The following is a 24,706-nucleotide window of genomic DNA, read 5'->3' as shown; positions in this document are numbered from 1 at the left end:
CTCTGTAACATTTGCAAAGTATCTACAAATCAGATGCTATGGATGATCTGTGCGAACCCCAGATTCTGTGCCCCCATAGAGAATCATCTGACACTTGGTCTCAGCGCTGTCCGCTCTGTGCACCGTCAGTAATACACGCACAGGTTGCAATGGTGGCCGGACACGATCCTACAGGCCATGGGCTCAGCATATAAGCTCCACTAGGGTGGACGGAGATGGCTGGATAGGATCGGGAGACCAGCACAGGCACACAGGGTCCGACCACAGACAGTGATAAGCGGAGTCGGGAGCACTAACCCCTTACAGCCCAGCATTAGGCCAGTATCGGCCACACGCACAGACCGGCCCGGTGCTCCCTCCGGGACAGCACTACACTCATGCCTGCTGTCGTCATCCGTTACGCTGCACGTTGCCGTCCGCCACTGGCCGCTATCTACACTTGTCAGAGCTCAGCTGATGCCTTTGTCTGGTTAGGGATGTCCTGCGCATGCGTGAACCACGCGGGCCGCCTGTCCTATCCCGGCCTCCGTACAATTGTGTGTTGTCAGTAGATAGCGGCGCCCGGTGTACATACAGATGGGGGAGACAGGTGAGTGTAACTGTCAGACAGGAACACCGACCGCACGGGGCGGCAGAGGCAGCTGTGCTCCCGGACTTGGCCGCTGTCCCTGGTGCTGTCAGTAACAGCAGGCCTGCCCCCTCACGTAGCTCCGGCCTGCACCGCCCCCTCCCGGCCCTGCTGTCAGCTCCGAGACTAGCTGTCACCTGTGGCTCAGCAGGAGGATGCTCTGCCCCGGGCTGCCCGCTATTCCGCGGGTGTTTCCACTGTGCCTGATGTGTGACTGGCATCTTCCCCCAGAGCTGCCGCGGAGAATGCCCAGCATCCCCGATGTGTCAGTCAGCCCCTCTCTACGGCAGGTCCCAGAGCATCATTCCTGCCTGTGGTAGAGCTGGAGGTGATGGCTTCTATACAGTGACACTGTCCAGCATGTGTGGTGCCAGCATCCAGTGTGTGTGGTGCCAATGTCCAGCGTGTGTGGTGCCAATGTCCAGCGTGTGTGGTGCCAATGTCCAGCGTGTGTGGTGCCAGCATCCAGCGTGTGTGGTGCCAGCATCCAGCGTGTGTGGTGTCAACGTCCAGCGTGTGCAGTGTCAGCATCCAGCGTGTGTGGTGCCAGCATGTGCGGTGCCAATGTCCAGCGTGTGCGGTGCCAATGTCCAGCGTGTGCAGTGTCAGCATCCAGCGTGTGCGGTGCCAATGTCCAGTGTGTGTGGTGCCAGCGTCCAGCATGTGTGGTGCCAGCGTCCAGCGTGTGTGGTGCCAGCGTCCAGCGTGTGTGGTGCCAGCGTCCAGCGTGTGTGGTGTCAACGTCCAGCGTGTGCAGTGTCAGCATCCAGCGTGTGCGGTGCCAGCGTATGTGGTGCCAATGTCCAGCGTGTGTGGTGCCAGCGTCCAGCGTGTGTGCTGCCAGCGTCCAGCGTGTGTGGTGTCAACGTCCAGCGTGTGCAGTGTCAGCATCCAGCGTGTACGGCGCCAGTGTGTGCGGTGCCAGCGTGTACGGTGCCAATGTCCAGTGTGTGTGGTGCCAATGTCCAGCGTGTGTGGTGCCAGCATCCAGCGTGTGTGGTGCCAGCGTCCAGCGTGTGTGGTGCCAGCGTCCAGCGTGTGTGGTGCCAGTGTCCAGCGTGTGCAGTGTCAGCATCCAGAGTGTGTGGAGACAGCGTGTGCGGTGCCAACGTCCAACGTGTGTGGTGCCAATGTCCAGTGTGTGTGGAGACAGCGTGTGCGGTGACAGCGTGTGCGGTGACAGCGTGTGCGGTGTCAACGTCCAGCGTGTGTGGTGCCAGCGTGTGCGGTGCCAATGTCCAGTGTGTGGTGCCAGTGTGTATGGAAACAGCGTGTGCGGTGCCAACGTCCAGCGTGTGTGGTGCCAACGTGTGTGGTGCCAGTGTCCAGCGTGTGCGGTGCCAGTGTCTAGCGTGTGCGGGGCCAGCATCAAGTGTGTGTGGAGACAGCGTGTGTGGTGCCAGCATCCGTGTGTGGTGCCATCGTCCATTGAGTGTGCTACCAACATCTATTTTGTGTGGTGCCAGCGTCCAGCATGTAATGTACCAGTGTCTATTGTGGACGCTGCCAACATCCATGTGTGAAGTGCCAGTGTCCAGCGTGTGTAGTGCCAGCGTCCAGTGTTTGTGATACCAGCATTCAGTGTGTGCTGTGTCAATGTCCATTGCGTGCAGTGCCAGCGCCTAGTGTTTGTGGTGTCAACAATTATGTGTGGTACCAGCTTGTGTGTGTTGCCAACATTGAATGTATGTGGTGCCAGCATCCAGTGTGCCTGGTGTGAACAACTGTGTGCCATGATCCAGTGTGTGCTGTGCTAGCGTCCAGTGTGTGCTGTGTCAGCGTCCAGTCAAGAAAACGGATACGCGTGGCACGCACTGTAACACAAAACTTTTTGTATTAGTGCAAACTGGAGGCACCAGATGAAGCATTAGGCTGCGTGCCCATGATCAGTGTTTGCTGCGTTTTGGATGCTTCACCTGCGTCCAAACCGCTGTGGTGTACAGTACAAGCATAGTGGATGGGATTTCTAGAAATCTCGTGCCCACTGTTCTTGTTTTTTCCGCAGCAAACACTGACCTGCGGTGCATCTTTCCAGACCGCAGCATGTCAATTGTTTGCTGCGGATTTGCCTGCGTCCTCTGTAGGGAGAACAAGCGAGAGACCGTAGCCCACAGAACCCTGATCGGGGGTACAAGCAGCTGCGTTCTCCTGTGGAGGAGACTCACGAACCCGCAGGTCAGGACCCGCTGTGTCCAGAAAGCAGTGAGTCCTGATCGTGGGCACATACCCTTAGTGATGCGAAACGCGTTGTGCTGGAGTAGAAGAGGGAGCACGGTCCAGCCCCATGTTGTGTTGCTCTCATTTTGACTAATAAAGAGAAGTTTTGGATTATGGTGACTGCCGCATCTATCCTTCTTGTTACATCAAACAATTTAATTTTATTATGGACATTCTGAGCGCCACCTACAATGTTTTGCTTACTTCACTGACATTAAAAGCCTTTGATGCCAGAACACTGTACAGGTAGTGTTGGCTGGACGCCAATGACGATTTTTCTGTAAATGAGCTGTGAATGGGCACACTGGAACTCTTCTGACTTCAGACTCGTTCCTAATCCTCCATCTAGGAGATGTGAAGCGGCTACCAGTAAACCAGCTGCCTCCATTTAGTAGGGGATCATAAAGGGGTTGTCCATTCTCATGACTAATCCTCAGGGTAGGTCATCAGTATCAGACTTCCTAACACTTACAGCTCAGTTAGGAGGCAAATGCTCTTTAATGGGAACCTATCACCATATTTTCGCTTTTTAAACTAAAACTAGCACCTTATGCAGCTCCTGTACTGCGTTCCATGAAGGTGCACGTTACTCCCTACCCTTCCCCTGTAGACTCCAAAAATACCTTTAGAAAATCTCCTTCCCTCTATGTAAATCCTCCGGTCCATCCGGTGCGCGTCCTCATGTGCACCTCATGTCCCTCCTTTTGCCCTCCTCCTGTGCTGATTGAAGTGGATGACGCTTCAGACGCCATTCATGTAGGCGGGCAAAATCTCCATACTCCCAGCTCGCGCAGGCTTACTTCGTTCCGCCCTGTTGCGGGAAGAGCCGCAAACATAGGTGCGCCTGCACAAACCATTGCGATCTCTGCGCAGGCGTGAGATTTTGACCAGCGATGTGGATGAAGCGGGTGATGTCATCCACATCACCAGGCAAAATCTTTTGTCTGCGCAGAGAACTCGCCAGTTTGCGCAGGCGCACCAATGTTTTCGGCTCTGGCTGCAACAGGGCAGAGCAAAGTGCACCTGCGTGAGCTGGGAATATGGAGATTTTGCTCACTACCGTGGATGGTGTCTGAGCCGTCCTTCACGTCAATCAGCGCAGGAGGAGGGAGAAAGGAGGCGCAGATTAGGACGTCCATTGGACCGGACAGTTTACATACAGGGTAGTTGTCATATATCCACAGGACTGGTTATAACTCATTGATCAGTGGGGATCCATCCACTGAGACCCACGCTGATCAGCAGAACGGGGCACTTTTATCCTAGTTAGAATGTAGCGGAAGTTTTCTCATTTGACTACTGCTCCATTAATTCGCTATGGCGCTGCCAAGCGCTGTGTTTGCCTTTTTCTATCAGCCTCATAAAGAATGGATGGGGTTGTGGTCAGGTATCTGACCAGCCTCTTCCAAACTTGAAACGTCCTGTCGCCTATACAAATTTCACGTTCTGCCAATTCGGGCTGGTTCCAGCCATTGGACCCCTACAGATCTTTAACATATACTGTAGTTATCACTTGGATAGGAGATGTTATTTTCACTGGACATCCTCTTTGACCTATAATGTAAAAATATTTAGAAAGTACACTTCACATGAAGATGTCCTTTTTTGACAGGTGTACTGTTTTTAAACATTTCTTATATGAAATGACCAGTTTTCGCGACTGTTTTTATTGAATTTTGAATCCAATATTAAGAGATTGACGGGTTACTTTGCTAACCAGGTATCTAACAGCCTGAGCTGGGAATGGGACAAGTCTCGTAAAAACTTTTTTTTAGAGCACTCTTTGTTATCTTTTTCATCTCCATCCCAATAGTTGCTAGCTGGACAAATATAACTAATACTAGAAGGTGGCCCGATTCTAACGCATCGGGTATTCTAGAATGTATTGTGTAGTTAATGTATGATTTTTGTTATATAGAGGTTGTTGTGTGTAGTTGCCAAGTGTTTGTGTAGGGCGCTGTAAATGTTCTGGGTGTTGTGTGGGGGTGTGTGAGAGCGGTGTTGTTTGTGTGTTGGGTTGTGTGTGTTGCGTTGTTTGTGGAGCGCTGTGTGTCTGCAGCGTTGTGTGTGTGTGGTCCTCTGTGTGTTGCATGGTTTGTGTGGGTGTGTGTGTGTGTGGGGTGCGTGTGTGTGTTTTGGGGGAAGGTATGTTTTGTGCAGTGTGTGTGTTGTGCGGTGTGTGCGTATATTTGTGTGTGCTGCGGTGTTTGTGTGTTGGGTGTTGTGTGTGTGCGGCGTTGTCTGTGTGTGTGGGTGACTGTGTAGGACGGTGTTTGTGGTTCCCAGTGTGTGTGTGTGGTGTGTTGTGCGGTGTGTGTGGCAGTGTGTGTGTGTTTTGGGGGGAGGTGTGCACCCCTATCGTGCTCCATCCCCCATGCTGCGCACCCCCCATCGTGCTCCATCCCCCATGCTGCGCACCCCCATCGTGCTCCATCCCCCCCGCTGCGCACCCCCATCATGCTCCATCCTCCATACTGCGCACCCCCATCGTGCTCCATCCTCCATGCTGCGCACCCCCATCGTGCTCCATCCTCCATGCTGCGCACCCCATCATGCTCCATCCCCCATGCTGCTCACCCATATCGTACTTCATCCCCCCATGCTGCGCACCCCCATCGTGCTTCATACACCATGCTGCGCACCCCCCATCGTGCTTCATCCCCCCATGCTGCACACACCCCATCGTGCTTCATCCCCCCCATGCTGCGCACAACCCATCGTGCTCCATCCCCCATGCTGCACACCCCTCAAGAGGATTATAATAGGAGGAGTATAATAGGAGGAGCAGTCCTGGGGAGAGAGGACTATAATAGGAGGAGTAGTCCTGGGGAGAGAGGAGTATAATAGGAGTAGTAGTCCTGGGGAGAGAGGAGTATAATAGGAGGAGTAGTCCTGGGGAGAGAGGAGTATAATAGGAGGAGTAGTCCTGGGGAGAGAGGAGTATAATAGGAGTAGTCCTGGGGAGAGAGGAGTATAATAGGAGTAGTCTTGGGGATAGAGGAGTATAATAGGAGGAGTAGTCCTGGGGGGAGAGGAGTATAATAGGAGCAGTAGTCCTGGGGTGAGAGGAGTATAATAGGAGGAGTAGTCTTGGGGAGAGAGGAGTATAATAGAAGGAGCAGTCCTGGGGGGAGAGGAGTATAATAGGAGGAGTAGTCCTGGGGGGTGAGGAGTCTAATAGGAGGAGTAGTCCTGGGGGAGAGGAGTCTAATAGGAGGAGTCCTGGGGGAGAGGAGGATAATAGGTGGAGTAGTCCTGGGGGGAGAGGAGTCTAATAGGTTGAGTAGTCCTGGGGGGGAGGTGTATAGGTGCCCTATGTATGCGGGGGAGGTGTATAGGTGCCCAACATGTGCGGGGGGCGGGGCTGAGCGGCCAACGTGTGCAGGGGGCGGGGCCGAACGGCCAACGTGTGCGGGGAGCGGGGCCGGGCCGAGCGGCCAATACGTGCGGGGCCGAGCCGAGTGGCCAATGCGACGGTTGTCACTGTAATGACGTCATTTTGGAGCAAGACAGACAGACAGACAGACAGGATTAAGACCCTGCCACACACAGAGATAAATCTGTGGCAGATCTGTGGTTGCAGTGAAATTGTGGACAATCAGTGCCAGGTTTGTGGCTGTGTACAAATAGAACAATATGTCCATGATTTCACTGCAACCACAGATGTGCCAAAGATTTATCTGTGTGTGTGACGGGGCCTTAAGGCAATTATATATATAGATATTTATATATAACTAAGACTCTCCTTGCACCATTTTGAGTATATTAAAGGTCCACATCATGGAATAGTGGCTGCAGAGCTGAGTAAATTGTATTATTTTTATTTAATTTCTCCTTTATATTGCAGAGATATTGCTTTGTAGATATATAATTTATTATAAGCCCAGTTGGGTATTGGCAGAGATTCTTCTCTGTTGGCATGTACTTCTCCTGTATGTCAATGACCTATCCTAAGCAGGGGGCATCAGGCAGGGGAAAGAATAACATGCCTTGCTGTCAATCCTGTTCTCTACAGCTACTACTTAATATATAGCAGAACTGAATGTGATTACAAACACATTCAGATTTTCTGTCATGGCAGCCAGTGTGGGGGAGAATCTAGAAGAAATGAGTTTCATTACAAATGCATCTATAATTCTAGCTCTCTTCTCAAACCTCTGCCTCTTCCCCACACTGATAAAGTCATGGGAGGAGATCTGGAAGTACTTGTGACTGTCGTGAGATGAGATTTGTAATTGATTGTAAGCAAACCCAGCTCTGGTATATTCCCCCTCCCAGACATTGAACGCAGTGAGAGGAGTTCTGGAAGAGTTTATAATAATGCTCAGCTCTTCTGCAACCCTCTCCCACACACCGACTGCAGTAAGAGTAGATCTGGAAGTGTTTGTAATTACACTCAGTTCTGCTATATTCTCTCTCCTCACACACATAACTTAAAGGAGTTGTCCAACATAAACTCAAAATTTTTTGTTAAGCTAATCTGTGCTGTATTGTCATATAAAACACCCCTACATTGTTATTTTTTGTTTTCTAACTTTTGTTCCTCTTGAATTCACCCTTTATTCTCTGCAGCTCCTTGTTTACATTCAGCTCTAGCAAACTGACTACTTCCTGTGCAAAACCTCCCAGTCAGAGCTGGCACCGCCCGGCCTCAGTGTCCAGCCTCGCCCCCTGCTCGCCCCCTGCACACATTCCCTGTCAGTATTCTGCCCCAGCACTGACCTGTTATCACTACAGCATTGCAAATAACAACCCCACATCGGGCTCTGCACCGCACACGCACACATATGGCTCTGCACCGCACACATATGGCTCTGCACCGCACACGCACACATATGGCTCTGCACCGCACACATATGGCTCTGCACCGCACACATATGGCTCTGCACCGCACGCGCACACATATGGCTGTGCACCGCACGCGCACACATATGGCTGTGCACCGCACGCGCACACATATGGCTCTGCACCGCACGCGCACAGACAGGGCTCTGCACCGCACACAGACAGGGCTCTTCACTGACCCCCCCATCCCCCATCCCCAATCCCGATAGGGAACACATGTAGGGAGTGCATACTCACCCATCCTCGGTCCCCGCCACTCCTGCACGTTCGCGCGCTGTCTGTGCTCTGGCCATATCAGCACAGTAGTGACGTCACCGCTGTGCTGAAGAGAGCACAGACAGCCGGGCAGTGATGAGAAGCTGCGCTCCTTCTCATCAGCACTTTCAAATCTGTGATGCCCGGTACATTTGAATGTGCGATCCTGAGCAGGGGGCCCGGTGCTGGCGCTGACACCATGGCAGCCGCCGCCAGGCCCCTCTCCCAGGTCACGGACCCCACAGCAGTGCAGAGGGAGGTTGTGGGGAGGAGTAAGGGTGCGGGGGAATGTGTGGCAGGGTGCAGGGAAGGGAGCGGTGACTCCACATACTGTACCTGCCCAGCAGGGAGGCGACATGCTGTTCCAGATTTGCATGTCAACATGGCCCTGCCCATGTTGACATGAAATGACCGGAAGCAGCAAAATCGCGGCAGGAGCGATCACATGACCACTCTGAGCCGGGGGAGAGGGGCTGACAGCAGGGCAGGTAAGTGGTCTCTATCTACTTACCTGCCCCAATGTAGCCCAATAGGGTAATAAAAAAAAAAGTGAAAAGAAGCCGGATAACCCCTTTAAGTGAGAGGAAATCTAGAAGTGTTTGTAATTACACTCAGCTCTGCCGTACATTCCGTCCACACTGACTGCTGAGAAAGGTGTTCATAATGACGCTCAGCTCTATTCCCCATCTCTCCACACTGACTTCAGTGAGATGAAAGATTAGTGTTTTGTAATCTAGCCTAGCTCTGCTTTTTTTCTACACATGAGATGCATAGATGAGAGCTGTCTATCATTACATCTCACAAAAGAAAGCTTGTTCTTCTGACCTTCCGGGGACTTGTTCTTTTTTTTCCTCTGCATGACACCTCCAGCTTATGATTAGTCAGTGTCATGTAATGGACTAAGTGTGTGCCCCCAAAGAATAATCTTTGGTAATGCCCAGTTGGATTTATCATAAATTAGAATCTAAACTTTACAAGCTAGTATCTCCGCAAATAAGATGAGAAATTAAAAAAAGAAACCTATGTTTTACTCAGCTTTACATCCAATATTCCATGATGGGGCCAGTTTAACATGATGTAAGATGGCCGCCGGACAGGTCCTGGAGGGGAGATATGTATAATCGAAGTTCGTGGCCTTGGTGATGTAAGCCCAAAGCAGGCTCCAGAACATAAAATGCTGAGAGAGTTAATATCACATGTCTGGGCCAGGTTTACATGCAGTCAGAGAGATAGGTGGGGCTGGCTGCTCCATATCCCCAACCTGTGGCGTGATACGGCAGGTAAAAAGGAACCAGTTGTCAGATTCATGGTCTATGCGTGGACGTGTGCAGATGTCCAGTGTTGTTTGTCTTTGCTGAACATTAACCCGAGTGAGTGAATCTGCACTATTCTATGGACTATTTGCCGTATGTTTTCATTTTGTGCCGCAAAAGGCTGTTTTTGATTGGTTATTGTGAGGGGTTTATGAAGTCTACATAACGGTAAAGAGAGCCTTGTAAGAAATGATCCCGGATGGTAATGTTGAGGCGTTCTTGACGGTGTTCAAAGGGGTCGCGCAATGAGAGAAACTACCTCCGAAGTAGTGGATGGAGCTTCTGACACCATATTTAACAGGAGAACCCCAGAAGACTTATGACCTGACCTTGCAGGACGCAAAAGAGTATGCCAAGTTAAAAATGGAGATCTTGGCGCACTTAGGAGAAACTCTGTCAGGGTGCAATGGGTGCACCACTGGGCCTATCACAGTGACAAACCTTCCCGGTTCCAAATGTTCAACTTGTTACATCTAGTTCAAAAGTGGTTGCAACCGGAATCTTCCTCCTCAGAGCAGATGGTGGATTAGGTTGTCATGGACAGGTGCATATACTCCCTTCAGAGGCTGGTGCAGTCCTGGGCCCAGGGTTATTCTCAGAATGCGGATGACCTGGTGGGCTTGGTAAAATAGTACCAGGCGGTTGAGAGGTACTTGCGGAAACAAGGGGTTGTAGCTTGTAGCATCTCTATACTGGGATTCTCAAAGGGAGGTGACACCCAAAAGAATGGAACTAGGACCATATATGGGGGGCGTCCAAGGTCTAAAGAGGCACCTGAGTTATATTTTGGAGGTGTCACGTCCCATGACCACCAAGCCAATGGACTGCAACATAGGTCGGCGCTCCTCGAATTATGTCTATCCTGCCTGCAGTGTTGACTCAATTCGGTGTCGGGCAACAGGCGTGTCATGTGACAGTGAATAGAGTGCCAATGACTGTTCTATTGGTTTCAAGGAGTTTTGTGAACCTAGCAAGGGTCACACATCCTCATTGGCGAATTCCTGGAAAGATGGTGGGCATCTGTTGTAGTCATGGGGACGCTAAGGACTATCCTGTGGCCAGGCTTGTCATAGAGACAAAATGTAGTACCAATTCCCATGAGGTTGCCATAGTCAAGACTTGTTACACCCTTTAATAATCCGGCAGGACTTTGTCTTGTTTTGGGTCTTATGGGGAAAAAGCTATCGCCGAGTTACTTGGAGAACACATATGCACCTTTAAAGAAACCCTATTGCAGCCTGAGTCTAAGGGTTTTCCCTTGGTTGGCAATGAGTATTAGGTCAATATCCCTGAGGCCAACATTCCTTAGCTGGAGGTGTCCAAGGGAAGCTTTAGAACAGCGCAACACAGGGACCTTACTCTTAAAAGGGTGTTTGATAACCATTTTAAATGGACCCTACTGACGCAGGTTGTTAGACATGGCCCATACTCTTGTCTTAGGTGGCCATCTGGGGGTCGATAAAACACAAGAATGGATCCTCTACTGGCCCAGCTGTCGCTGAGAGATTGTGAATTTTTGCAGGTCCTGTACCACCTGTCAGCTTACTGCACAGGTTTCTCATTTCTGTAGTCCCTTGGTGCCATTACCCATTGCTGAGGTCCCGTTTGATCGCATAGCTATGGCTTTAGTGGGAAGCGGTCAAGTTCGCCGAGCATCAATATATTCTGGTGGTCCTGGACTATGCGACACAGCACCCGGACAAGGTACTATTAAGCAACTCCTCCTCTAAAAGTGTAGCTCAAGAGTTGGTCCATATATTTCCTTAAATGGGACTACTGAAAGAGATTCTGTCAGACTAAGGAACTCCATTCATGTCAAAAGTAATGAAGAAGTTGTGCAAAAGAATGCAGAGCACACAACCCAGGACCTCGATGTACCACCCGCAGAAGGACAGCCTCGTGGAGAGGCTTAATAAAATATTGAAGGCCATGTTAAAGAACGTTTATCTACTTCCATATCTGGTGTTCTCCATCAGAGAAGTTTCCCAGGCCTCTACGCTGTTGTATGGCAGCCACCCTCCTGGACTCATAGATATAGCAAGAGATACCTGGGAAGCAGATGCTACACCCTACAGGAGTGTAATCAAGTATGTGGCCCAAACGCAAAAAAAGATGATGTCCATTGTGAAAGAGCACCTCCTTAGGCGTAAGCGGCCCAGTCAAGGGTATACAATTGTTCAGCAAAAGTGAGAAGGTTCAGTCTTGGGGATCGAGTACTAGTGCTGGTACCCACTGTGTAGAGTAAGTTTCTGGCCAAGTGATAAGGGCCCTACTAAGTGGTTGAAAAGCTTGGCAAAGTTAATTATAAAGCCCAACAGCCAGGGAAAGTGAAGCCCTACCAGGTGTACCATGTCAGCCTGGTCAAAACATGGCGAGAGATAAAAAGGAAGATCTAGGAAATTACAGGCCAGTAAGCCTGACCTCAATAGCAGGAAAAATCTTTGAGGAAATTGTCAAAGAACATTTACTTAGGTACCTGGATGTGAAGGCATTAATTAACCAGAGCCAGCATAGCTTTATAGTCAATAAACCTGATTTCCTTCTACAACAATCACTGAATGGTTGGACCAGGGAAATGCCGTATAGTTTACCTTAGTTTATCGAATGCCATTCTTAAGTCATTACATAACATCCTCATTGAAAAGTAAGGGGTACTTTGCGTTTTGGGGTTAGCGATGCCGAGCGCGATAGTACCCGCCCCCGTCGCACATGCGATATCTTGTGATAGCTGCCATAGCGAACATTATCGCGACGGCAGCTTCACACGCACTTACCTGCCCTGTGACGTCGCTCTGGCCGGCGACCCGCCTCCTTCCTAAAGGGACGGGTCGTGCGGCGTCACAGCGACGTCACACGGCAGGCGGCCAATTGAAGCGGAGGGGCGGAGATGAGCGGGACGTAAACATCTCGCCCACCTCCTTCCTTCCGCATAGCCGGTGGAGGCAGGTAAGGAGATGTTCCTCGCTCCTGCGGCTTCACACACAGCGATGGGTGCTGCCGCAGGAACGAGGAACAACGTCGTATCTCCTATTGGTGCGGCATTATGAAAATGACCGACGCTACACAGATCACCGATTTTCGATGCTTTTGCTATCGTTTATCAGCACATCTAGGCTTTACCTGTTGCGAAGTCGTTACCGGCGCCGGATGTGCGTCACTTTCGATTTGACCCCGACGATATCGCAGTAGCGATGTCGCAGCGTGCAAAATACCCCTTCTACTAAATGGTTGCATATGGAACTGAAAGAAAGTCAAAAGGGGGGTGCCGCAAGGCTCTGTCCTGGGTCCAGTATTGTGTAATATCTTAATAAATTATCTACACAACAAAATTATTTGGGGAACTCCTGAAATTTGCAGATGATACAAAGATAGGAATGTGGAGGTGTGCAGACCACGAGTGTTGTTTGACTTTGCCGGAGCGTAACCTGTGCGTGCGAACCCACATTATGATATGGATTATTTGCTGTTTGTTTTCACTTTGAGCCAGAAAAGACCGTTTTTGATTTATTATCTTAAGTGGTTTATGAAAAATAAACGAACTAGACATTTTACTGAAACCATTTCGCTACAATGGTCAAACTGGTGAAAGGTTCTCGAGCAGAGAGCGCTGTGTGATGCTACAGTATGCTGTATGATGAGGAATCAGGTAGAGATGCTATGTTGGTGATTTGCCTAATGCGTCAAAATTCTGGTACAAATTGCACTAGAACTGTAGCGTTTGTAGTGTGCCAAATGTATTCATTTTTTACTTTTAAGACCATCTAAACATTTTGCAAAGTTTCCAAAAAAAAAAAAAGGGGGGGGGCATGGCAAGGAGCTACATTTAAAACTCTTTAGTTGAGTTTTATCTTGTCTGAATTTAGAATAGTATAAATAAATCTGTCTCAAATATATTACCTCAAAATTATCATGATAGGATTTTTGAAAACACACACACTTGAACATTTCCAAATGTTTTCATGTTATACCCACACACTTAAAATTATTGTATCGGGATTTTCCGTGATATACCAACACTGGGTAGCAAGTATTTGTGAAGTGTAAAAGAAATCTTACATGGTTTTTAGGGATGATCGAATACTTCGATTATTCGGCTTTGCGAATATTTTCCGAATACCTCGCTGCTGTTCGACTATTCGATGCGCAATGTAAGTCTATGGGAAGCCCGAATAGTTCCGAATAGTTGTTATTGGATTTCCCATAAACTTACATTGCTATTCGCGGAGCCGAATAATCAAAGTATTCGATCATCCCTAATGGTTTTCTAAATTTTTTTAATAATACAAATCTGAAAATTGTTACATGAATTTGTATTCTGTCTCCCTGAGTCAATATTTTGGAGGACCAGCTTTCTTTGCAGTTATTGCTGCAAGTTATTTGGGGTATGACTCCACCAGCTTTTCACATCTATAGGCTGAACGTTTAGGTCTAGCTCAGGGAGATTGGAAGCCATATTCCTTCCATTTTTGGATGATGGATTGAACAATGCTCCGTGAGATGTTCAGTGCTTGGGCAGTTTTATAAACTAAACCTAATTAACTAACTAACCCTAATTCACTCTTGTCCACAACTTTATCCCTGACCTATCTGGTGTGTTTCTTCGTTTTCATGTTGCTGTTTAATGCCCAATGTTCTAAAACAAACCTCTGAGGCCTTCACAGAACAGATGTAGTAATACTGAGAATAAATACCACACAGGTGGTCTTCATTTACTAATTGGGTAACTTCTGGAGGCAATATGTCACTCACAATTTTATTTAGGGGTATCAGATTACATTAGGTGGATTTCAAATGCATGTCACAATTTTCAGAATTATACTTTTGAAATATTTAGAATACCATGTATCGTTTCTTTTGATACTTCACAATTCTTGGTACTTTGTCTTGGTATATCACATAAAATACCATTAATAAGTTTGTGGGTGTAAGCTGAAAATGTGAAAAAAATGTGAAAAATTTCACTGGGTATAAATACTTTTTCAAGGCACTATATATAGACGAAAAAAAACGACAGTCTAACGTTTATGGAGGTGAATGACCCCCAACATTATCAAGGATCTTGCTTGTCTGATTTCGGACTGCTATCCCACTGCTAGAGACGTCTGCCATCTGTCAGGCTGTTGAAGCCAGTGTGAACAGAGCTTTACCTCTTTGGGATTTCATGGCAGCTATGCATAAAGTGAATAGTAAACATAATTAATATTTTATTGTTGTTTCACTTACTGCAAACCTAGAAAGGGAAAAGTCTTAACTCTCTCTCAACCTGTTTCTCTTTCATTTATCAGGAAGACTTTGTTATTTTGAAAACTGAAGAACAAAAAGATGCATCATGGTAATGGGCCCCCCAACACTACACGGCAGATTCAGCGGTCCAGATCTTTCACTGGAAATGAAGGCGAGGAATCTTCAATGCAAACAAATCTGCCCCAATCTCCTGCTCCATCATTTGCACCAGCTGTCAGTTCTCCTGGACCCCAATCACCCAGTTATCAAATACAGCAGTTAATAATGAGCCGCAATTCAGTGGCTGGTCAAAATGTGAACATTACTCTACAGAATGTGGGGCAAGTAGTAGCAGGAAACCAGCAGATAACACTGACTCCACTGCCCATCCCTAATCCGGCCTCTCCTGGCTTCCAGTTCAGTTCTCAGCCAAGGAGATTTGAACATGGTTCTCCATCCTATATTCAGGTTACGTCTCCAATGTCTCAACAGGTACAAACACAAAGTCCTACTCAGCCCAATGCTGTGCCAATCCAAGCATTGCAAGGTGTCAGAGCAGCGACTGCTGGAGCCAGCCTAGGAATGTGTAGCCAGAGTCCCACACGTGGCTTTGTGGATGCCAGTGTGCTTGTGAGGCAGATCAGCTTGAGCCCTTCAAATGGTGGTCACTTTGTTTTTCAAGAGGGATCTGGTCTTGCACAAATAACACAGGGAACCACAGCACAGGTACAACTTCCATCTGGGGCGGCACAGGCCAGCATGAGGGAACGTAGACTGTCACAACCTCATTCTCAAACTGGGGGAACTATTCATCATCTTGGACCCCAAAGCCCCGTGGCAAGTGGAGCAAATATACAGACTTTGACAACACCGAGTCACATAACGACAACCAACCTACCACCACAGATAAGCAGTATTATACAAGGTCAACTCATTCAGCAGCAGCAGCAGGTTCTCCACAGCCAGCAGCTAGGTAGAACCATAAGCTTTGATAGGACTTCTGGAGGAATGATAGCAGGAGTAGCAGGAGCTACATCCTTTGGCATAACAACACCGCCAACACCAACAAGCCCATCACGAATTTCTGGTCCCCAGGGACTCTCTAGTCTTCCCCTTACTCCAACAATGAATACTATTAAGAAGCAAAGTAAAAAACTTGAGGAGATCCCACCAGCAACTGCAGAAGATGCTCAGATGAGGAAACAATGCTTGGAGAATCATCACAAAAATATGAAAATACTGAAGGAACACTTCAAGGATTATCTCATTGAGTTGTTTTTCCTACAACATTTTCAGGGAAACATGATGGATTTTTTGGCTTTCAAAAAGAAACCATCAATGGGTCTTCAGGGCTACCTAAGACAAAATGACCTAGATCTGGAAGAGGAGGAAGAAGAAGAACAGTCAGAAGTTATTAATGATGAGGTAAGTTCTGCCTTTTGCTCAATTGGGTGAAATTTGAGGAGATATTGAAACTCTTTTGTCACATGTAGCACCTTCATTACGTTTTTTTATGACTTATAATTAGTTAGTGACAGTTAGTGATGACAATACACACATGACGTAAAAGATGGAGAAACATTAATGTATAGACTGAATCAGCAGCAGGTCAGATTTTCCTGCTATTTTTTGGTAAAAAATGAACATGTATAGTTGTAAATGTTTGTGACATTGTGTCATGGCTGGCACTTCCATTGGTGATACCTATAGCTGTCCCTATTAAAGAGCAATTTCTTTTAGACATTATTTGCTAATGGATAGGTTTTGGTAATCCTGTATGCTGCTTTCTGCTGGTCACCTAAAGTTATTTAATTAAACATATTTACTACTTATTTATTAATTTTAAGATGGTTTTGTAAATTATTATTATTATTATAATTTTAATTTCCCCTTTTGTTTTTTAATACTTCTGTTAATAAAATTGGTAGCGGATTAGAAATAAGAATGGGGAATGTTTTGTTATTGAGTGTTTTGAAGCCACTGACCATTCTTATACTGTAAAATTCCTTTACTCTGGCATTAATCTACTCAGAACGGGTGTGAATTATCCACATATAACGCTCCGAATCTTGCTGAAGAAAGAAGCCTTAATGCAAATTTGCTGCTACGACGTTCCTTTGATTTGAGGAATTTGCCATTGGCATCTGCTTCTTGGGCTTCTTGTCTCATGAAATTAATTGTTCTTTTGTATTAAAATCAAGTGCAGATAATCAGATGTTTGGGATTATCAAATGCTGGATTAAAGGAATAACTTTGTATTTGCTGTAAACTAAAAGTTAAAAAAAACCCCTGGACTTTCTCTTTCATGCATTGATGTTGGGCATGCTAAATATTTGTTTCTATAAATTATTTATAAAACTAGAAAAAACTTGATAGAGGCAATCTGTCAGTTCAGGTGCTTGACAGTGAGCGCTGCTGCAGATGTCAATCACCTAGTGGAGGGCATAGTGCGTGAGGAGCTCAGACCCACCCAGAGCACTTTCAGCCACATATCACTTCTAGAACAAATTTCTCAACAATACAGCAGCGCTTTTGTTTAATAAATGTTTACTTAGGGTACATGCCCACGATCAGAAGACCCTGCATTCTGGACGCAGCTTCATTCCTCTTGTGGACATGCAAGTGACCTCCGCTGGAGCACGCAGCATCCGTGCCCACGATCAGAATTCTGGGTGCAGCGGATTTTTGCTGTATTCTCCCACTGAGAACACTCGTGTCTCCACAAGCATAACCGGACAGGCTGCGGCTTGGACTACAGCACCGTATGTCGGTTTCCACTGGGTAGAAAAGAAGCACAGTGGGCATGGGATCTCTATAAATCCCATCCACTGTGCTTATTCTGTACAATTGAGCGTTTTGGATTCATGCTGTGTCCTGATCATGGGCACTCACCCTTATATTCCCTTTTCCTAATGTTACAATCATTCTCAGGGTTGAATGAACTGACAGATGCACTTTAATACCACTTTAATACCATTTAGAAGCCATATTGCATCAGAGATGTATGTGTATAGGGATCAGGTGCTACGCCAACATTCGCAGGTAGACAGCAATAGAAACTAATACATTTCTGCTTTTCCTTCTTGTCTTTCTTTCTTTCTTCCCTTCTTTGTTTATCTCGTTTACCCACTTCTTGCTATTGCAGTGCTCCTCACCTCAACCCTTCCCTGGAAGTCTTTCCCTTTCCAAGGGTTGTGTGGTCAACTATATGCTCAAGCATCCATCGCTTACTAAGTGTCGGGGCGCCTTTGTGTGACACCTGTCCGTCGTGCCACTTTGCCTTCCTTTAGAGGTGGAGCAGTGACTAACCAGCTTTAATGGGAGCAAACAACCTTGTGTCCATTATTGCTCCATGTAACGACACAGACAATTAAAGAGTAATTCTCCCTAATAAAACAAGTTGTCCCCTATTCAATGAGACCACTAGTGATCCTTGAGAATGGGGTTCTGCAGCTCCGTCCTGACGGGTGTGGGGGTTCACATGCTCAATCTCTGCCCCTTCATTGTCTATGTGACTGCTGGGAATACCTGGGCACTGTACGGCACTCTCTCTGGCGGAGCGGAGGTTGAGCATGTGCACTAGCGCTCAATTCACGACGGAGCTGCCAGCCTCTTCTCAGGATTGCTGGGGGTTATCCCCTACCCTATAGATGCTTTATCACAGCAGCAGCCTCACAATGTGGGGTGACCTTCGGATAGGGGATAACCTGTTTTTTTATTGGCTTAACCCTTTACGATTCCAAAGTTATTTCTATCACTGGCATTTGCAGAAAAAGGCAATATTGTATGTCTGATGATTGGAATCCATATTAATCTGGGTGAGGAAAAAGATCGAAGCAAAATGATTTTTCCTCTTCTTGAAATATTTCCTCTCAGGTAAAGATTGTGACAGGAAAAGATGGGCAGACTGGTACACCTGTTGCTATAGCAACCCAGCTTCCTCCCAATGTTTCTGCTGCTTTTTCATCCCAGCAGCAGCCATTTCAGGTACCTTTTTGATGGTTCTACAATGTGGCCTCATCTCAGATTTTCCTTTTTTTTCCCATCCATTCCAGTTTTTTTTCTAAGCAAAATATATCTACTTCCATATTTTAAAGGCCATCATTTTCTCATGTAACTCCTTCACCCCGAGAGAAACGTTTCCAGCACTTTTGGAATTCAGACTCTTGGTGATATAGGTGGTATAGTGGGGTGACACGTGCAGATCCATTTTGTCAGGATTAATGATCTGCCACGGAAAAATAAACTCATCCCACTGCTGACACCAAACTCAGGGGTGAAAGGGCGCGGTTCAACCCATTGAAATGCATGAGCATTTTTGTGATCTTCTCACAGGTGCCAACGTGTGTGATTCGTGCATTTGTCTATTTTTTTTGTTTGAAATTTTTCTCATTTTTCTCGTGACGCATTTATTTTCTTTCTGTGCATATTGAATAGCAAGATCTGTAGATTCCAGAGCAGGAGGCAATAATCCACAATAACCAGCGTATATTTTGTACACTCCACCGCCACATAATGGAAGTTACAAGTCTCAAGATCAAAGATCTTTATGACAGTTAGAGTTCCCAATGTGGCTGCCTTGTAGGTGTGATGTGACGGGAATTTAACACAAGAATAGACGATAAAAAACATTACCTGTCATCAGTCTACAACTACAAATCAAGCACTGACGTATCAGAGTCATTCAGTCATGAAAGGGGGCTGACTGTCAGTCGTTACATGTCTCACACCCCTTTTTATTTAAAATAAGCTCAGGAGGAAGACTCTCAGAGTTCTCAACAGCTCATTTACAAATAAGAAAATCGTGGATTTTCTCTGGAATAAGACATTGGGTTGAAGATCTCAAGGTATCATTTTGTAGGTGGCTTATGAGGGTTGATTCTACTGACAAATTCCCGTCTTCATCACTATTAAAAAATTAAAACAATGTTTCTTTAAAGAAGCACTGCCAACAAACATTTTTTATCCCAAAAACCTTTCTACATATATATGCAATGTTTTATAGTTGTCTTAAAGGGGTTGTCAATCTAAAATGATACAACTGCAGTCACTCTATGTGACTTCAGACATGAATCCTCCCTGTGTACTGTACACTGTGAGGATTTGGTGGTTTCTGAGCCGGTAACAGCAATCATGTGGCCGCGAGTATGCAATATGCTAACTCGTGGCCAGAACCCGGCAAGTGTATTGAATGAGGTTGTGCCCACTAGTCGGGTTATGGCTGGGAATATGCATATTGCTTTAGTAAGGTCGCGTGACTGCTGTTCCTGGCTCTGAATCTGGTGAATTTTCGCAGTGCGCAGGGAGGTGTCACAAGTCTGCAGTCACACAGTCATTGCAGGTTTCTCATTCTAAACTGGACAACTCCTTTAAATTACTTACCGATTGTTGACGTCCCCGTTTTCCAGCGCTGCTTCAGTTCTCTTCTGACTCGCCTTTCTTCAACTCGGAATAGCCGACTCTCACACAGATTTATGTGTGGACTGGAAGTTGCTTTTACAATGTAAGAGTGGCTTTACACGCTACGAGATCGCTAACCGATGCTACGGCAGCGTCACACGTACTTACCTGCTCGTCCACGTCGCTGTGACCGGCGAACCGCCTCCTTTCTAAGGGGGCGGTTCGCTCACCGTCACAGTGACGTCACTAAGCGGCCGCCCAATCAAAGCGGAGGGGCGGAGATGAGCGGGACGAACATCCCGCCCACCTTCTTCCTTCCTCATTGCTGGCGTGTGGCAGGTAAGGAGAGGTTCCTCGTTCCTGCGGCGTCACACGTAGCGATGTGTGCTGCCGCAGGGACGAGGATCAACTTCGCCCAAGCGACAGCAGCGATAATTGGGAGAGGACCCCCATGTCAAAGAGGAGCGATTTTGTACGTTTTTGCAACGATCAAAAATCGCTCCTAGGAGTCACACACAACGAGATCGCTACAGCGGCCGGATGTGCGTCACAAAATCTGTGACCCCAACGAGATCGCTGTAGGGATCTCGTAGCGTGTAAAGCCCGCTTAAATCTAGGGAGACTTGTTCTGTTTGATCTGGCAAGTCCGAGTTAAAGAACCGCGAGTCAGATGAGAACCGGAGCGCTCCTGGAAAACTGGGAAGATGGGATTCGGTAAGTATTTTAATGCGACTACATTACACTGCATGATAACTAAGGCTATGTGCGCACGTTGCGTACAGTCACTGCAGAAATTTCTGCAGCGATCTGAAGAGCACATGTGCGCTTCAAATCGCTGCAGAAAATGTCCGTAGTGAAAAAAAAAAAAGCCGATTCCATGCGCTCTGCCTGCAGCTCCTGCCATAGACAGAGCAGGAGCTGCCGGCAAAGCGCACGGAAGAGGTGACATGTCACTTCTTAGAAAGCGCGCTCCGGGCAGCAGCCGAAGCGCTGCGCTCTAAAACGCCACGTGCGCACGGCCCCGGCACAATCTCCATAGATTGTGCAGGGGACGCAGGACGCATGCGGTTACGCTGTGCTACAAAGCGCAGCGTAACTGCATGAATTACGCACACGTGCGCACAAGATGATCAGGACTGCTTCTGTAAGTATCAAAGCCTGCCAGCCATTGTTTTGTTCCCATTCAGGCAGAATCACATTGGTAAACGTTCCATTGACCGTTTCCACCTGGCAATGCTGCTATGTTCTCGGCCCTTACTACTTAAATGTCCACTAAACTCATAGTGCATGTAAAGTTAAGGGGATGTATTTATGATCGAATATGGTAAGTGGCCATCTGATAAAATCTAACGAGCCACTGACACCTCTGGACGTACCTTTGAGGTCAGCCGGTCTGTATGAATAAAATGCAACCCCTTCTGGTGCCAGCTAACACTACCGCACCTCTACTCACTGAGACCAGATACACATAGTTATGAATCTTGTATATCCAGGAGAATGGCGTAATCTCCTCTTAGGCTGCTTTCACACATCCGTTTTTTTCCTGTGCGGCACAATCCGGCGCTTTGCAGAAAAAACGCAACCTTTTTTTTTGCCGCCGGTTGCGTTTTTTTTTTGCATATACTTACATTAGTGCTGTATTGTGCCACTTACCGCATGTGGCAGATTTAGCCGATGCGGCGGCCGGATGGAACATTGCCTGGCACGTTTTTGGTCCGGCAAAAAAAACCACATCGCGCCGCATCCGACCGCTGCGGCGCGATTTCCAATGCATGCCTATGGACGCCGCATGCAGCGTCCTGCGGCAAAAGCCGCATCCAGCCACCGCATGCGTTTTTTTCCACTGCGCATGCTCAGTAGCCTGCCACAAGCGGCAAAAAACGGACGGGCTGCATGTAAAAAACGTATGCAAAGGATGTGGTTTTGTCGCCGCATCCATTGCATAGGTTTTAGAGCCGGATTGGCCGGCTCTGCTAAAACCGGAGGTGTGAAAGCAGCCTTACCCTCCGTGTGTATTGGCGATGGACGGACGGGGTGCAGGCTCCCCTCCTGGGTACACTTGATTCATAACTGCCTGTCTGGTGTATTTTCTGATCGCTCCTATTAAACAAATGCACAATATGTTTGGGCTATTTTGGTTAGGAGGAGACCTTACCTAGTGCATGGGCTGATGAGCGACCTATAAAGCAAAGGCTACAGCCAACCGGGGGTAGGCCTCCGTTTCCAGGGCTCTGCCTATATGGCACATACCCCCCTGGCCTCACTCCTATTTGTATATTATTGTCTCCGGTGCCTTACAATTTTAGCATAGCAGTTTGTAGTTTGGTAATAATGCTTTTATGGTGACTTATAAGTTTAGTGGATCTTTAAGCACGTCGCTATTGTGCTTTGGTATTCATGACTAAAAGCCGCCTACCCCTGCTCCTGGAGTGTCATTGGCTTGTGCTATTACTTGGCTGTGCCGCATAAACTGTCTTTGTTGACTTTCTTCTCATGTTTACCTGCCAATCCCTTCTCTCTGTTTTCTGCTCTAAATCTCTGCTTTCTTAATATATATATATGTATATAGAAAGGAAAATTAGGTGCAGCACCCGCGTGGATATTTGGGTGCAAGGCTTCTCAGGTAAAGTAAAAAATAGAAGCAGCGCTCCAATGCAAAAAATCAGATACAAAAGTGATACTCTACTTCCACATACGTGTAATCCATACAGGAATTCACTGCAAAATGTCTATGCACTGGATTTTTTGACTGTGAGGAAAACATTGTGAAGATTTTTATTTATGTGATGGCTGTCTTCAATTTTTTTTTTTTACTATCTAAGCCTTGGTGAGTCTTATCAAATGTGTCTGATATTCTATAAAATATAGGGTTATATTATATTAGTACCCTATAGCCTCTGAGTTCCTCTGCGAGATGCAGAATAGAGAAACAGAGAATCTGTCAGTGAGTTTGTTCTGACGGGAAGGTTTATAACACTTATCTTCCTTTTTCTGTGCTTCTCTCAACTGATTTGCAAAAACAAATCTTCACTCCACATTCAGGTGGTCATAAATCAGCTCAGAAGACGAAAGGTAAGAGTCTTCTCTGCTATCAGACTGAATTCACTGACAGATTCTCAGTTAACTCATTCTGCGGCCACCAATATACATTGCAACATAGAGGGTATAGAAATAAAATGAAGCTCATTTATTGGCTTCATTCAGGATGTGCACTGGAGGTGCGATGCCAACATTGCAGCCAGTAAACTAAAGGGTGCTTTACACATTGCGACATCGCTAGCGTTTGCTAGCAATGTCGCGACCGATAGCACCCGCCACCGTCGGTTGCACGATATGTGGTGATCGCTGCCGTAGTGAACATCATCGCTACGGCAGCGTCACACGCACATACCTGTGCAGCGACGTCGCTGTAACCGCAAAACAAACCCTCCTTCAAGGGGCAGGTGCGTTCGGCGTCATAGCGACGTCACTGCAGCGTCACTGAGCGGCCGGCCAATAGAAGAGGAGGGGCGGAGATGAGCGGGACGTAAGATCCCGCCCACCTCCTTCCTTCCGCATTGCCAGTGGAGGCAGGTTAAAGAGATGTTCGTCGTTCCTGCGGTGTCACACATAGCGATGTGTGGTGCCGCAGGAGCGACGAACAACATCGTACCTGTCGCAGCAGCGATATTAAGAAAATGAGCGACGTGTCAACGAGGAACGATTTTTCAAGTTTTTGTGCTTGTTGATCGTCGCTCATTTGTGTTACACGCTACAATGTCGCTAACGGCGCCGAATGTGCGTCACTACCGACGTGACCCCGACGATATATCGTTACTGATGTCGCAATGTGTAAATCACCCTTAAGACTGGAGCAGTGGTGGAGAGGCCGTGCTTGATCCAGTAAGGGTGAGTACTGTCTGTGTTTGCTGTTGGAGAAGGTAAAGGAATGTTAAGTGGAATAAATATGTTAGTGGGGGACCCCTGGATTAAAGGGAATCTGTCAGCAGGTTTTTGCTACCTCATCTGACAATAATAACAGCTACTGGGTATCAACCACAATCAGATTAATTCAAAAAAGCAAAATTATCACCAGTTTTTTGCCCTATAAGCTGCGGGCACCACCAGTGGGCTCTTATATACATCATTCTCCTCTTTCAGCCATCTCCGTCCTCCTTCTGAAGCCTGTATGCATGACGCACCTACGTCATACACACTCGCCGGTCCCGCGCATGCGCACTACAATACTTTGATCTGCTCAGGGCAAATCAAAGTGCGTTTGCTTGGGACCTGAATGCCAGCGAGTGTGTATGACGTCGGACTCGTCATGCACCGCGGCTTCAGAAGATGGAAAACAAAGATGGCCGAAAGAGGAGGCGCTGCCACCGGAGGACAAAGACGCCCATTTGAGCCACATCCACCACAGCGACCGGTTTAGGCTGCTTTCACACATCCGGTTTGAGCCGTGCGGCTCAATCCGGCCATGAAACCTATGCAACGGATGCGGTGAAAACACTGCATCCTTTGCATAGGTTTTTTACATGCGGCCTGTCCGGTTTTTGCCGCTTGCGGCATGCTACTGAGCATGCGCAGTGGCAAAAACCGCATGCGGCGGCCGGATGCGGTTTTTGCCGCATCTGGCATCCATAGGGATGTATTGGGAAAAGCGCCGCATCGGCAGGATGCGGCGCGATACGTTTTTTTTTGCCGCACAAAAAACCGTGCCAGGCAACGTTCCATCCGGCCGCCGCATCGGCTAAATCTGCCGCATGCGGCAAAAACCGGACGGAACGCAAGGCCATGCGGCACAATGCGGCACTAATTAAAGTCTATGCAGGAAAAACGC

General features: G+C 47.5%; 1 protein-coding gene across 15 annotated transcripts in view; it reads left to right on the top strand.

The window, feature by feature from the left end:
• The first annotated feature begins 440 nt into the window (after positions 1-440).
• Positions 441-24,706, top strand: part of EP400 (E1A binding protein p400) — a 293,821-nt gene continuing 269,555 nt past the window's right edge. For 8 of the 15 annotated variants that reach the window (XM_075322072.1, XM_075322017.1, XM_075322008.1 and 5 more), the window contains exons 1-3: positions 441-589; positions 14,544-15,906; positions 18,358-18,468. In XM_075322072.1, coding sequence (XP_075178187.1) covers positions 14,581-15,906; positions 18,358-18,468 — 1,437 coding nt within the window. In that variant the 5' untranslated portion in view covers positions 441-589; positions 14,544-14,580. The remainder of the gene's footprint in view (positions 590-14,543; positions 15,907-18,357; positions 18,469-24,706) is intronic. The other 7 variants (XM_075322065.1, XM_075322058.1, XM_075322034.1 and 4 more) reach the window with 3 other exon arrangements.

The sequence above is a fragment of the Anomaloglossus baeobatrachus genome, chromosome 1 (genome assembly GCF_048569485.1).
Source record: "Anomaloglossus baeobatrachus isolate aAnoBae1 chromosome 1, aAnoBae1.hap1, whole genome shotgun sequence".
Taxonomy (NCBI): domain Eukaryota; kingdom Metazoa; phylum Chordata; class Amphibia; order Anura; family Aromobatidae; genus Anomaloglossus; species Anomaloglossus baeobatrachus.
Note: the sequence above shows the minus strand (reverse complement) of the source record. Positions and strands in the feature narration are given on the sequence as shown.